Source organism: Toxorhynchites rutilus, chromosome 3 (assembly GCF_029784135.1).
Source record: "Toxorhynchites rutilus septentrionalis strain SRP chromosome 3, ASM2978413v1, whole genome shotgun sequence".
Classification (NCBI taxonomy): domain Eukaryota; kingdom Metazoa; phylum Arthropoda; class Insecta; order Diptera; family Culicidae; genus Toxorhynchites; species Toxorhynchites rutilus.
In genome coordinates, this window is record NC_073746.1 from 198253106 (window position 1) to 198268868 (window position 15763).

General features: G+C 41.8%; 1 protein-coding gene and 1 long non-coding RNA gene across 2 annotated transcripts; one reads left to right on the forward strand and one right to left on the reverse strand.

Annotated features, from left to right (window-relative positions):
• Positions 1-2804: 2804 nt before the first annotated feature.
• On the reverse strand, positions 2805-3931 carry LOC129774923 (uncharacterized). The gene is made up of 3 exons (XR_008742810.1): positions 3690-3931; positions 3199-3630; positions 2805-3142 (listed from the first exon to the last, which is right to left on the reverse strand). It is a non-coding gene; the product is annotated as an uncharacterized LOC129774923 (long non-coding RNA).
• A 1585-nt stretch (positions 3932-5516) lies between these two features.
• On the forward strand, positions 5517-8387 carry LOC129773811 (uncharacterized). Its single transcript, XM_055777464.1, has one exon. The coding sequence runs from the start codon at positions 5517-5519 to the stop codon at positions 8385-8387; it is 2871 nt and encodes a 956-aa protein (XP_055633439.1).
• Positions 8388-15763: the final 7376 nt, after the last annotated feature.

Sequence of the window (15763 nt, forward strand, 5' to 3'; positions counted from 1 at the left end):
TGCACCTCACATGGGAGGCTGTTGGGAGAGAATGGTTCGGTCAATTAAAACTGCATTGAATTCTCTACCCACTCAACGAATTCTGGATGAGGAGACCTTTTCAACTCTTTTAGTTGAAGCTGAATACATGGTTAATTCGAGACCATTAACATATATGCCAATCGAGGGCTCGGACGAAGAATCATTGACTCCAAACCATTTTATTATGCTTAATTCTAATGGTGTACGGCAGCCCATTAAAGCACCAACAGACGAAAGAACTGCGCTCAGGGATAGCTGGAAATTTCTTCAGTATATTTTGGATCATTTTTGGCGTCGGTGGATAAAAGAATACTTACCCACTATCACCCGTCGCACGAAGTGGTTCGCGAATGTGAAACCCATTGCAGTTGGGTCACTAGTTCTTATTGCAGATGAAACACACAGAAATAAATGGATTCGAGGAAAGGTTATACGAGTATTTCCAGGCAAAGACGGACGAGTACGACGAGCAGATGTACAGACTACTCATGGAGTGATTCATCGACCAGCAACAAAACTTGCACTTTTGGATGTTGATACAGGATGTGTTACTGAGGCAGAACTTCCAGCAACACGAGGGGAGGCTTGTTGAATTGCTGGTAACCCTAAATCATCTTCAAACATGTAACGTAGAGTTACGGAAGAAAAACGATTGTTTCTAGCCGTTTTGAAAAGTAACGTTCATTGTTAAGTGTTGTTCACTACAGGCCTGTTCACAAAATTATATTGTCAAGAGTTATTTAAACTATTTGTTGAAGGAATTATAATTGGAGGTGGACTTAATGTAAGAATCATTATATATATATATATATATATATATATATATATATATATATATATATATATATATATATATATATATATATATATATATATATATATATATATATATATATATATATATATATATATATATATATATATATATATATATATATATATTTGTGAAAGTATAATTAATTCAAATAAATTTGTAGCTTCAAGCAAACTCCATCACATTCCACGAGTTTCGCTTTGGGAACCATCCGAGGGTGCAATTTTACGGTGGTTGGATACTTTTCCCCCCTTTTTTAGGGGTGGCTGCCATGCAAATGAAACACAAATTTTTGCATTACTCGAGAATTAATCAAGCAAATGAGACCAAATTAGGCATATAGAGGTTTTAGGGTGCAATAAATATTTCTATGGTGATTAGACTCTCCACCCCCCTCCTAAGGGGGGCTGCCATACGAATGAAACACAAATTTCTGCATTACTCGAGAAAATCATTAAGCAAATGAAACCAAATTGGGAATGTGGAGGTTTGAGGGTGCACTAAATGTTTTTACGATGGTTAGATACTTCTCCCCCTCTCTTAGGGGAGGCTGCCATACAAATGAAACACAAATTTCTGCATTACTCGAGAATTAATCAAGCAAATGAGGGATGTGAGGATGTGGGATGTGGGATGTGAGGGTTTTTGGGTATGAAAAATGTTTCTATGCTGGTATGACACCCTTGCCTCCTCTGGAATGGAGAGGGAGTCCTATAAAAATATCATACATATTTCAACCAAAAATATTCCAACCACACATGATACCTGAAAATTTTCGGAAAACTCTGAAGGAAAAAGGGAAAATTCGGAAAATTAAATTCCCAGATGTTCTTCAATTACATAGTGACAAGTGCTGTTCGTCCATTTGATGTTTGCGCTAGCGAAATTGGTCTTTGTTCGGAACTGGAAATGGATTTTAATGTGATGAAACGCATTTTTATATCTTCTTCTATCTATACCAATAAAAAAGTATCGCCGAATGTGTTGATAAGAGCAGAACTCGAGGAAGGAATTGTCCGATTTAGGGCTGTCTTTATTCTATCATATTTTCTGTTTCAAACATTTATTTCATGTAACGGAGAAACATGTTATTTTCAAGTGGTTGAAAAATCTTGAACGAGAATTGTGTCTGAAAATAAACTAATATTGTAATGATGAGTTTTGGTAGAAATACTAGGAATTTTATCTTAAAAGGTAAATTCAACGGGGTCGATTAGAAGATGAATCAATGAACAGTTCTGCGGTTGGACCCATGAACTTGCTCATAGTAAGAAAACGTGAATGTTTGAAGGTATTGATACCAAAAAACAAATTTGGACTTGACAAAGTTTGTCGGGTCAGCTAGTAAAATCAATAAAAAACCCATTTTTTGGCGGAAACTTCGCCTTTGAAACTGCAAATTAGTATGACCCATGTTTTTCTTCCAATTAACCCTCTTCAGGGCTCGGCAAATTTACATTCAACTGTGAATAGGGGACTATGAGGCCATCGGCCTTCGCATTCAATTGGATTGATGAAACCCTGGATTGATGAAACCATAACCGCTCAGAGAATAACAGAAAACATAAGAGCTACAAAGATATGGAAACAACAGCAATACAACAACGAGAGTGCGCTCGATCGAGAACGGCAGTGAGTGCCGTAAATGTGTATGGTGTTTTGTTTTGGTTTTCGTCAAGTGGATAAAATAGGAAGAAAGGAGAGATAGATTGTAGAGTAGAAGAATAGATGTATACCCACAATCCGTTTTGCCTGCCAAGATCGGGTCGATGAAATGTCAACAATCGACCTCAAATGCTGCCACCTTGCAATCGATTTATCGACCTTTCATATGCATTCATCGAACAACTTGACGCCACTTTTTTGCCAACATATGCAAGGCGTCGACCTGCATGTAACGCTGCTTCCAACACTGATCGTCTCTTGTTTGTATTGGTTTGTTATGAAACATGAAAAGGAAAAACATTGATCGATTTTAATCATTTTATTCAAAAAAACACAAAATGCATATAAAATATAAACAAGATATATAATGCAATCGGTGCATTCGGGTTGTCTGGATTGACGATTCGAATCCAGCTCCTTTTTCTCCTTGACACACATATGTGGCTGAGGAGGTTTCTTCAATGTGCGTGAAGCACGGGATCTCCGATGGGGAAAATTGCTCGAAATACTATCGATGGCCAGGTCCTGCTGCGGGAAAGCTGATGCTGTTGGCTGGCGTGACAGAAGTGGAAATAAGCAATGTGGTGATGAGGGAAATCATCTTTCTCACTCGCCGATTGATTGAGTCGGATGTATTCATAGCTGAAACAAAATAAAATGATTAGTAAGTGAAAAGCAGAAATGAATTCCCTACTCACCAGTTGTATGATCCGGATAAAAATGCGAACTATTAAAATATCATGCGATTACGTTCGCTTACCTCGCCTATTTTCATTCTACTATACAACGGAATCAGTGCATTCGGGTTCCTCCGGGTGGTAATTCAGCTGAGCAAGTTGATAAATACCTCCTTGTCGTTGAGTTTTCGTGTCTGAAGAGGATTTTGAATGTGCGCGAAGCACGGAACCTCTAATGGGGAAAGTTCTTCGCAATACCATACCATGGTCAAATTCTGCTGCTGCTGCTGTTGATGCTGTCCCCCGGCATTGCCAACAGGGGTTGAAGGTTACTGCTGCAGGAAAACGGATGTTGTTGGCTGCTGTGATAGAAGTGGAAATCCGCACTGATGGGAGAAATCATCTTTCTCACTTACCGATTGATGGAAGCAAACGAGTCGAATGTATTCATAGCTGATAAGACAAGATAAAATAATTAATAATTAAAAAGCCGAAATATATTTCATACTCACCAGTTGTATGATCCATTTGTTTTTGTTTGAGATGACAGTTTAGCGGAGTGGAAAAAAGAACCACCAGTGATGCCATTTGGTTTGTTTAATTATTCAGTATTTTCGACTAACGAACTATCCGCGTTGACGATATTGGGTAATAGGCATGACAGTATGGATTTGCAGAAGGAATCAATACACTTTTAAAATGAAAATTATGAATGAACATGATTTTTCCTTAATCAAATTAGTACTCTATGTAAGTGAAAATCACCATTGCCTGCAAGTGGTGAAAAAACGTCATAAAAAAATATGTTTTGAGATAATTTTATATTATAATGACAAGTTTTTTTGAGAATATCTGAACGTCTATAGAAAATAATTCAAATTAGGGTCATGACAACGTACTTTAAGTAGAAAAAATTATGCCAAGAAAAAAATTTCATACAAATTTTAGCAAATATAAACTGATTCGGGCCGACTAATATGATAGAGAATAGTTTGCCTCATACAAACTAATGCCGATGTCGATACCTAATCGTCGTCATCGTGAATAGGTAACAGCGTTACGGTCGTTGTTAGGTCGATGTTTTTTTCGTCGATTTGATTGTGGGTAGTACCGTAGAATAGTCTGTTGAGTGTAGTTCGTCGATAATTCAAATTTGATTTTGCTGTAAAATAAATGTAAATAGTCCTGTAAATGAAAATATATGTTGTTTTGTGCTAATTCAAGTGCGTGATATTTATTGAACGTTTGAATTGTGTGATTTTATCGCACACCCAATACGAGTGTTCGTCCACCCACCGCCCGTTGGAATACGGCATAATTGGAAGGATTCTGGGTGGAATTGAACATTTATGGTCCTTCGAGCCGGATCTGGAACCGTCTGGAGCACTGACTAGTGGAAGTCACCGAATCGATCGTTTCCATCATCATCGATATTGTGGAAAGGAATCGAATAGCACTGCGGCCATTGGAATCAGCTACACAAGGCAATATATCGGAGGAGAACAATACGCTGGACATTGGCAACATTATTTTTTGCTCAGGTTAGTGAGAACAAATAAATATATGTCCAGTCGAAGCTAGCGCACTATTGGATACTAACACCGAATTATTCTCGGTACTTTGGACCCGCCAACATTATTTTATACGGAATTGGATCGCGCTGACGAGGGCTGTCAGCTTGGAGAATTGAATTGTACGAGCCGATACACCGAAGATTGATCGACTGTGGATACCTGCTGTTGGAGAGGAGCATAAAATAAATCAACAACACCTGCCACCCACTACGTCTAATTTGAGGAGGACAGTAGTATAAGACGATAGGAGAGATTAGAAGAGGAAGTGCAACAATACTTTTGCCTGGGTGAGTGCATAGAGCAGTATATGTGCCGAAGCTAGGCAAGATTAATACACAATTTTAAATAAATATATCCTCTTCGACTCATTCCTATACACTGATCCCTGTGAGAATATTGATATTGGATTGATATATTCGCTGCTGTGGAGCATAATCAACTTATCTTTTGGAATTGGTACGACTATTGGTTCTGTGGGTGAGTTGGAACGGTATATGTCCGCCGAAGTTAGTTTACGGAAAACTACATAGCATACCTCTTCTCTTCTCCCAACCCTTGGTCCTGTCGGAGCGTGAAGATCATTATTTCTTGTGACGATCAAGGATTCAATGTTGCGCTGTTGCATACCATAATTATTTTGGTGCACACGTTTACGTTTTAAGGTAAACTACACTGGTATATGCCTAGCGGAGCTAGGACTTCGATCGATTACTACCAACACATTTCATCCCTTTTCACTAACGGTACCGATAACGTGAGATCAACATGCCGCCAATGATACCCGCTGCCAAGAAGGCTCCTTCGCTGAAGCTGCTCATAGCGAGGTTGAACGATGTCCAGGCTTCCTTCAACGACATCTGGCGTTTCGTGGAGGACTATGAGGAAACGTCAACGGTTACGGATGTTGACATCCGTTTAGAGAAAATTGATGAACTGTGGGAGAAGTTTTGTGACACTTTAGTTGAGATTAGGGCACATGAGGATTATCTCGCGGATGAGGAATCATACGATAAGGAACGACAGGAGTTCAGTGATAGATATTATCGAGTCAAATCATTCCTCGTAGACAAATCCAAAAGGTTGCAGGGTCCATTGGTACTAGAGCAGTCCGTCCGAACAAACGAGTCAGTTGTTTTTGGTGCTGATCGTGTGCGTCTTCCTCAAATAAGTCTACCGTCGTTCAATGGGGATATAGATGAGTGGCTGAGTTTCCGTGACCTCTTCACTTCGCTCATCCATTATAAAACTGAGTTGCCAGCAGTGGAAAAGTTCCACTACCTCAAGGGATGTCTTCAGGGGGAACCGAAGAGCCTGATAGACCCGCTGAAAATTACGACGGCCAACTATCAGATCGCCTGGGAAATGTTGTTGAAGCGGTTTGACAATAGTAAACAGTTGCGGAAGCGTCAAGTTCAAGCACTGTTTCATCTTCCAACATTGACTAGGGAATCGGTCAGCGAACTTCACACACTACTAGAGGGATTCGAGAGGGTCGTGAAAAATTTGGATCAAGTGGTAGAACCAGAGGACTACAAAGATCTATTGCTGGTTCATATACTCACAGCACGACTCGACCCAGTAACACGTAGGGGCTGGGAGGAATTCTCGTCGACTAAGGAACAAGACACGCTGTCTGATTTAACGGATTTCATTCGGCGGCGTGTTCAAGTACTCGAATCTCTTCCCAGTAAATCGGTGGATTCCAGAGGACCACAACAGTATTCGAAACTAAGACCGGCGTCTACAAAGGCAAGTTACAGCAGCGTGCAAGGTTCCGAAGCACGTTGTTTGGCATGTAAAGGAGATCATCCGTTGTATCAGTGTCCAGTGTTTCAACGTCAAGAGGTAGCGGAAAGAGACGCATTATTGAGAACCCATTCACTCTGCCGCAATTGCTTCAGGGTAGGACATCAGGCGAAGGATTGCAAATCAAGGTTTTCCTGTCGGACTTGCAAGGGTCGGCATCATACGTTGGTCTGCTTCAAGATCGATAGAGAAGGTTCCACGAAAGTTACGGTGGTCGCAAGGGGCAACCATCAGCAACATAGCAAGGAAACAAGGTCATCGGCATCAAGTTCAACACAAACAGCAAACGTGTCAACTAAAGCGGTTTGTTCTGCGCAGCAGTACTCATCCCAGGTGTTACTGGCTACGGCTGTTGTCATATTGGTGGATGATAGCGGTCAGAGGTTCCCCGCCCGAGCATTATTGGACTCAGGGTCCGAAAGTAATTTTGTTTCCGAACGGTTGAGTCAGCGGATGAATGTCAACCGAGAAAGGGTGGACATATCGGTTCTTGGAATAGGACAAGCAGCGACTCAAGTCAAACACCGAATTCGAGCGATGGTACAGTCACGAGTTTCTGAATACTGCCGAGACATGGATTTCCTAGTTTTGTCGAAAGTCACGGTGAATCTTCCGACCTTGACGGTGAATACAAAGGGGTGGTCGATTCCAAAGGGCATTGAACTGGCCGATCCTGCATTCTTCCAATCCAAGGGTGTGGATATCGTTTTGGGTATAGAAGCTTTCTTCGAATTTTTTGGAACTGGTGGAAAGATTTCGTTGGGTGAGAGACTGCCCGCATTGAATGAGTCAGTCTTCGGCTGGGTAGTATGTGGAGGCTTGTCGGTACCAAGTCAATCCATTCAGGTCAACTGCAACATATCCGCTTCGGGAAGTTTGGAGTCCTTGATTGCTAGATTTTGGGAATGTGAAGAGATTGGATCAACAAATCATTATTCACCGGAGGAAGTTCAATGTGAGGAACATTTTAAGCGAACGGTAAAGCGTCAAATGGACGGTCGATATACAGTGGCTTTGCCCAAGGACGATGGCGTTCTGAGCAGACTAGGGAAATCCGAGGAAATCGCACTACGTCGATTTCAGGGAACGGAAAGAAGATTATCACGCGATTCCAACTTACGGGATCAGTATTTGGCTTTCATGCAGGAATATCTTCGACTCGGCCATATGCGTAAGGTTGAAAAAGTTTCTGGTGAGGTTCAACGGTGTTATTTGCCTCATCACCCGGTAGTCAAGGAAGCCAGTACTACCACAAAACTACGGGTGGTCTTCGATGCTTCGTGTAAAACCTCAACAGGAGTATCGTTGAATGATGGATTGCTGGTGGGGCCAGTGATCCAAGAAGACCTACGATCGATCATCATTCGGTGCCGCACGAAACAGATCATGCTCGTTGCCGATGTGGAAAAGATGTTCCGGCAAATCAACGTCTGTCCAAAGGATAAATCCCTGCAATCTATTTTGTGGCGTTTTTCTCCCGACGATGAGCCGGAGACCTACGAGTTGGGCACAGTAACGTACGGTACTCAGCCAGCACCATTTCTCGCTACTCGTACTCTCAAGCAGTTAGCCATGGATGAAGGCAGTCGTTTTCCATTAGCAGCAAGGGCGGTGTGCGAGGATGTATACATGGACGACATCATCACCGGTACAGATGAAGTAATGTCAGCAATCGAGCTGAGGATTCAACTCGACAATATGATGAATTCCGGTGGCTTTCACCTCCGGAAGTGGGCGTCAAATCACCCGATGGTTTTGGAGGGAATCGCAGAAGATTCCTTAGCGATTCGAGACGTGAAGGTATCAACTTGGACCCAGATCCGTCAGTGAAGACACTTGGCCTAACATGGATGACGAACACCGACACTTTCAGGTTCCAGTTCAACATTCCGATACTGGACACCAGCACAGGACTTTCCAAGCGAAAAATTCTATCAGTCATTGCCACGCTTTTCGACCCTCTTGGTCTCTTGGGTGCTGTCATAACCAGAGCCAAGATTATAATGCAATTATTGTGGATGTTAAAGTATGAGAACGACGAAAATTTGAACTGGGATCACCCAGTCCCTTCGACGGTGGGTGAGACCTGGCGATGTTATCACCGACAACTACCGCTATTGAACGAAATACGCATTGAACGCTGCGTGATCATCCCCGATGCGATCCTCGTCGAGATACATTGTTTCTCAGATGCGTCCGAGAAGGCATATGGAGCATGTGTTTACATAAAGAGCATGGATTCGAGCGGAACTATTAGGGTCAGATTACTGTCGTCCAAATCAAGGATAGCTCCGATGAAAACCCAATCCATCCCGAGATTAGAGCTTTGTGGGGCACTTCTTGCGGTTTTACTGTTCGAGAAGATTCGTGATTCGACGAGAGTAGCAGCGCAAACGTTTTTCTGGACGGATTCGACGTGTGTCCTTCATTGGATAGCAGCTTCCCCAACCACTTGGAATGTTTTTGTCGCTAACAGGGTTTCGAAAATCCAAACGATATCCGTTGGCTGTCAGTGGAGACACGTGTCAGGAGCTGAGAATCCTGCGGATCTCATTTCCAGGGGTATATCTCCTGAGGACATCATTGAGAACAAGGTTTGGTGGCATGGACCAGCTTGGTTGGAGAAGGGTCCCGATTATTGGCCAACATTTCCAGAGAATTCTACGGTTGAAGAAGGTGAGGAAGAGAAGCGTCGTACAGTAGTAACCAACATTGCTTCTGAAATGGTGGAATTCAACGATTGGTATTTTGGGAAGTTTGGATCGTTCATTGCATTAATCCGGTGTACAGCTTATTGGCTGAGGTTGATGAAACTACTTCGTGAACCAAGAAATACTCGTAAGGACACGAGATTTCTTTCCGCAATCGAATTGAAAGAGGCAGAAAGGCTGCTAATTTCAAGGGTGCAACAGGAATGTTTTCATCTAGAATGGATTTCATTGTCTAAAGGGGAAATGGTTCCCCGAAAATCTCCGCTTCGATGATACAACCCATATATATCCGAGGACGGGTTGATAAGAGTTGGAGGACGACTGAAGCATTCAGCGGAATCCGAAGAAACGAAGCACCCAGTTGTTTTGCCAGCTAGGCATCATTTTACGCGAATCATTATAAGGTACTACCACGAGAAGCTGCTTCATGCGGGACCGCAACTACTATTAGGAGCTGTAAGACGCCGCTATTGGCCATTGGGCGGAAGGAATCTCGCTCGCTACATTGTGCATCACTGCCAGAGGTGTTTCCGAGCAAAGCCGTCTGCAATGCAACAATTCATGGGAGAGCTGCCATCAGCACGGGTCACCGTATCTCGTCCGTTCTCACGAACGGGCGTTGACTACTTTGGACCACTTTACCTAAGGGTAGCCCCGCGACGACCAGCAGTGAAGGCCTATGTAGCAATCTTCGTTTGCATGTGTACGAAGGCGGTACACTTAGAGCTTGTAAGTGACCTATCTACCGACCGATTTCTACAGGCATTACGGAGATTCATTTCAAGAAGAGGAATATGCACGGATATTTATTCCGACAATGGCACTAATTTCGTCGGAGCTCGAAATAAACTACGAGAATTCCTGATTTCATTGAAAAATAGTAGTCACCATAGTCGAGTTTCGAAGGAATGTGCCAATCAAGGGATTCGATGGCATTTTAATCCCCCCAGTGCGCCCCACTTCGGAGGTTTGTGGGAAGCCGCCGTACGATCTGCTAAAATCCACCTGCTTAAGGTTCTAGGCGAAAGTGTTGCGACTCCCGAGGATATGAGCACTCTACTCGTCCAAATAGAGGGGTGTCTCAATTCAAGGCCATTGACACAGATGTCTGAGGATCCAAACGACTTAGAGCCATTGACGCCTGCCCACTTCTTGATCGGAACTTCTCTGCAGGCGATCCCGGAAGAAAATATAGAAGCAGTTCCCAGTAATCGTTTGAACAAATGGCAGTTGATTCAAAAACGTCTACAGGATTTCTGGAAGAGATGGCGCAGAGACTATTTGGCACAGCTGCAAGGGAGAATGAAGCGATGGAAACCACCTGTGTGTATCGCAGTTGGCAAGCTGGTGATCATTCAGGATGACAACCAGCCCCCTATGCGTTGGAAAATGGGGAGGATTGTTGAGGTTCACCCGGGGGACGATGGAGTTGTGCGAGTTGTGTCGCTCAAAACTTCTTCAGGTATAATGAAGCGTCCGGTGGAAAAACTGTGTATGTTACCAATTGAGGATCGTGATAATTAAACCCATAGCTTCGAATCCCATTGCACCCCACTCCCTTTCCTGTCGAATAGGTTTTTTATTTCAGAAATTTCGGAAATTTCAGGGTGGGTGAGAATGTTGGAGAGTTATCATCCACCCAACACTACATCCCTGGATTGATGAAACCATAACCGCTCAGAGAATAACAGAAAACATAAGAGCTACAAAGATATGGAAACAACAGCAATACAACAACGAGAGTGCGCTCGATCGAGAACGGCAGTGAGTGCCGTAAATGTGTGTGGTGTTTTGTTTTGGTTTTCGTCAAGTGGATAAAATAGGAAGAAAGGAGAGATAGATTATAGAGTAGAAGAATAGATGTATAGTACCGTAGAATAGTCTGTTGAGTGTAGTTCATCGATAATTCAAATTTGATTTTGCTGTAAAATAAATGTAAATAGTCCTGTAAATGAAAATATATGTTGTTTTGTGCTAATTCAAGTGCGTTATATTTATTGAACGTTTGAATTGTGTGATTTTATCGCACACCCAATACGAGTGTTCGTCCACCCACCGCCCGTTGGAATACGGCATAATTGGAAGGATTCTGGGTGGAATTGAACACATCAGTTTCTCTGTCAACATGAATCAACAGTCATTCGGGCTGTTCTAACGACGCTCCGTGCACATTTCATTCATCACTGTCAAAAGGACTCCTTTTGACAGTGACTCCTCCAGACTAAATTCGCTTTTCTCTCACGTGTCATGTGGCGTAATACAGCGTCAACGTAAATAGCATACTAGGTATATTACATAGGCTGTGTGATACACACACGCTTCAATAAGAAGAAGCTAATTTTTAAAAAACACTCTACAACTGTCATGTTGAATTGATTTGCTGTTTGCTGAAAAAATAAGTTATTTCCTGGAGTATTTTCATTCAATTATAAACTTTTTGACGTAGGACTACGTCTAACCTTTCACTATAGGGGACCATTCCAATATTTCGGTGTGAAAAAGTGTTCAGTTTTTGATCGCTAATACCTCCTCAATTAAGGAATGGATTTTATTTCCAAATACACACATTGATAGGAAATATCCTCAGTAATTGTTATTATGCAACACATTACGGGTTTTCAGCTCATATAAAGTTCAAATTGATGAAAAATTGGAAGAAAGAATTCCCTACTTCCCCATACATTTTGTCTGCGCTCCCGCAGCAAACAGCTATTCATTATAAACAACCACGGGTACGGGCGAAACGTATGGACAAGGTGAAGGATGGAGACAAAAAAGATATTATAAATAAATACAGGCGATCGCTAAAACGTTAACTATATGTCTATATAGAGTGAGCGATGATGGAGCTTGGCCACATTCTATCATCGAACGCCAAGCAGGAAAGACTCTATCTTGAAATTGATAAGAGATATCGCTCCATTTTCCGGGGATGTATGCGGTACGATACTGCAAGAGTGAGAGACAGGAGTTGCAATGGGATGTGAAGCAGGAGAGCCTATCGAAGTGTGTTAAAAGCGGTGGAAGCGTCGCGCCGGGTGAATGAGTGGCTAATCGCACTTGATTTAATAGAACGCTGGAGTTTTGAAACGGTTTTATTTAGCTGTGATATATTTGTATGTTTGTATGTAACATATTTGTCTATGGCGCTGTACCACATTAATTGAAATTTGTCCCCTTTCCTGTTGACCGGTTGATCTGAAATTTGGAACACACTTTTATCTCTGCAGTCATTATAAAACTGCGTATTTCATGATCTTGAAAATCGAAGATGGCGACCGCTAGAAAATGGCGGATTACATATTTTCCTAAAGCCTCATCAATATGGGTATGAAAGGGATTGACTAGTAGAACATAGTTATTTATGAGGAGTGCAAAGCCCAATTATATCACGATACCAGACGGTAAATTCCTATTACGATATGCTTGCCATCAAGTGTGTGTTCGTTGCTGGCTGAACAATAACCCCTACAACATTTGCATCGCTTTTTGATCCAAAAAACAGGAAGTGGGTTATATCTATGGTATAACCGCAAGGGTGACGTAGGACTATCGTTGATTTAGAGATCATTTGTTTGAAGTTGAATCTAAATCCATCCTGAATGAATGAATAAATATATATTTGGGTGACTTCAAAAACGAGAGTGTTACGTTGGAGACTCAAGGTTTTATGCATCCAATATTGGATACAAAAAACCTTGTTCTGAAGAATAATCTTCAGAAGCTTTCCTGCTAACTGCACTTGATTGACAAATCACAAAACCAAATGTATGTGGTCGCAGTATTATATGGATAGAAAACATTAAAATAAACTCGCTTGAATGTAATTTTCAATTCCAAGGGGAACTGGCAGATTATTTTTCAGTAACGATAATTTCTTTCCAGGTTTCCTCTCGATAACCAGCAAACGAAAAGAGTTGCGCGCGTGTATGTGTGTGTGTGGCGGCTGCTTCTATGTCTTCCCGAGGAACCGTATTTCGATGCTGATACTCTCTTGGTCACGAGAGTATCAGCATCGGCTTTTCTGCGCTCCCTCACAGTTAAAACAAACTGATTGCATTTCAGGTCAGGTCAGGCCAGGTAATGAATCCCTCGATCCCTCGCCGTTCAGCTCGTTCAGTAACGATGTTGTCTTGTCGATGTCCTCAGGCGTCGTGCACAAATTACGTAACGCTAAAAATCCGAATTTTGAACCACCTCTCCCCCCCCCCTTTCGTAACGCAATTTCCTATCTCTAATAAACAGAAAGTAACGCAACATCTACCCCCTCCCCCCTTATCGCGTTACGTAATTTGTGCATGACGCCTCACGAAAAATGAATCGGTTTCACCACCAGAATATCATTTCAGTATGCTTTTCGTGTGTGATTGAATCGAGAGAAGGTGTGGTTTACGATGGCAATTTGGAAGGCAAACTAGAGGAGAATGAACTCTCTGAGTGTGAAAATTTCGGCGACTGAGCAATAATCGATTGAAAATTATATAATTTTCGCGATACGAAACATTTTCCGTTTTTCATGTTATGCATCCAATATTGGATACGAAAATATCCTACTGATGAGAAAGAATAATCTTCAGAAGCTTTCCAGCTAATTACACTTGATTGAAAAATTACGAAATCAAATGTATTTGGTCGCTGTGTTCGTCATATAATTAGAAAACATTATAATAAACTCTTTCGCATGGATGTATTCTTCAATTCCCAGGGAACTGGCAGATTATTTTTCAGCAACGATTAGATCTTTCCGGAATTTTCTCGATGCTGTATGGCATCCAAACGAAAATATTGAGTTGCTTACCCTGAGAGAGAAACGAATAACATCGAAGTAAGTATACAGTAATGTATTTGAATCCGGACACTTTGCGTTACATTTAATACCATACCGCAGCCACAACATTTTCTGCATGTTGAATTAATGCGATTGATAAGTAACTATCAAGAAACTATCAGTAACTATATTAGCAACTATTAATCGCATAAATTCAACATGAAAAAAATGTTATGGCTGTGGTATGATATTGAATGTGTCCGGATTCAAAAGCATTACTGTAAAAAAGAGTTAACTCGACTGAAATTTTTTCGGTTCGGCCTGCAAAAACGAAATTAAGAGCCCCCGCCGACTGCAGACTGACTTGTCGACCGATAGTTCGGTCGGAAAAAAAGTCTGTAGTGTACAGCATAATGCATAAACGTAAGTATGAGCTTCCCCATCTCACATTCCAATAAGATTAATGGGTTTCCAAGTGGGCGCGCTACATACGGATACGAATGATTTCAATAACCTGTTTTCGAAACTATCATTAAGCTATTGAAACAATTTTTCGACTCAATAAATAGCAATCATATAACTCTTGGACATTTTATCTTTTGTATGAAATGATTATCATACTGTTCCGTTGATCCGAAGCAGAATAAACCACGCTTAAAGAAGGAATGGATTTTTTCTTGGAATTTAGTCAGCAGAAATAATGCCCTTTCCCAACAATTAAAAACGACAAACGGTAAACAGTTTCATCAAAGTGATTTCTTCGATATGGGGATATATTCACTACATCATGTCATATATTTCATATTTTTCATTATGAAATCCATATCCATGGCACCTATCGGTATCGAATTATCATCGACACCACGATTTTCGCTAAATGCTCCTTTCAGTTCGGCCTGTAAAAAACTTTTCTGAACTCTAATCCATCAAATTTGGAGCCCTGAAAAGGGCCGTTGATTATATGCTAAGCTAATATAGCACGCTCTCCTCGGATACGATGAGCCAGCTGGATGTCCTTGGGCATGATGTGACGCGTTTTGCATGGATAGCACACAAATTAGTATCTTCGAATAAGCCTCCTGCAGCGTCATAACCGCGGAACTTTGGAAGCGCAAGTCGGTTTTGAAGTCCTGAGCAATTCCACGAACTAAATGCTGCAAAGGTAGCTTGCGGATCAGCAATTCGGTCGACTTCTGATAGCGACGAATTTCATGCGAAGTTCTCGGTCGATAGCGATGTGGCTTCTTCACGCTTCCTGCGGCTGATGCGCTTATCCGAGCTGCTTTCGTGGTGCCTTACCACCGAAAGACTAACGAGCTGTCTGCTTAGTCCCGATGAAACGAGTCCTCACGGTGCGAGAGTAGAGTAAGGAATGAACGAAAGCAAGGGAAGTGTCATTTTATAAAACATAAAAGAATCGAATGTAAACCCCACCCTCTTTATTGTATAAGCTTACTGTATACTCACGAATATAATAAGGGTGGGATTTAGATTCTATACTTTTATGGTTTATAAAATGACGCTTCCTTTGCTTTCGTTCATTTCTTACTCTACTCTCGCACCGTGAGGACTCGAGCTCGTTAGTCTTTCGCAGACAGCTCGTTAGTCATTCGGTGGTAAGGCACACGAAGTCAGCTCGGATAAGCGCACCAGTAGCAGGATAGGTGGAGAAGCCACATCGCTATCGACCGGGAACTTTGCGTGAAATTCATCGCTATCGGAAGTCG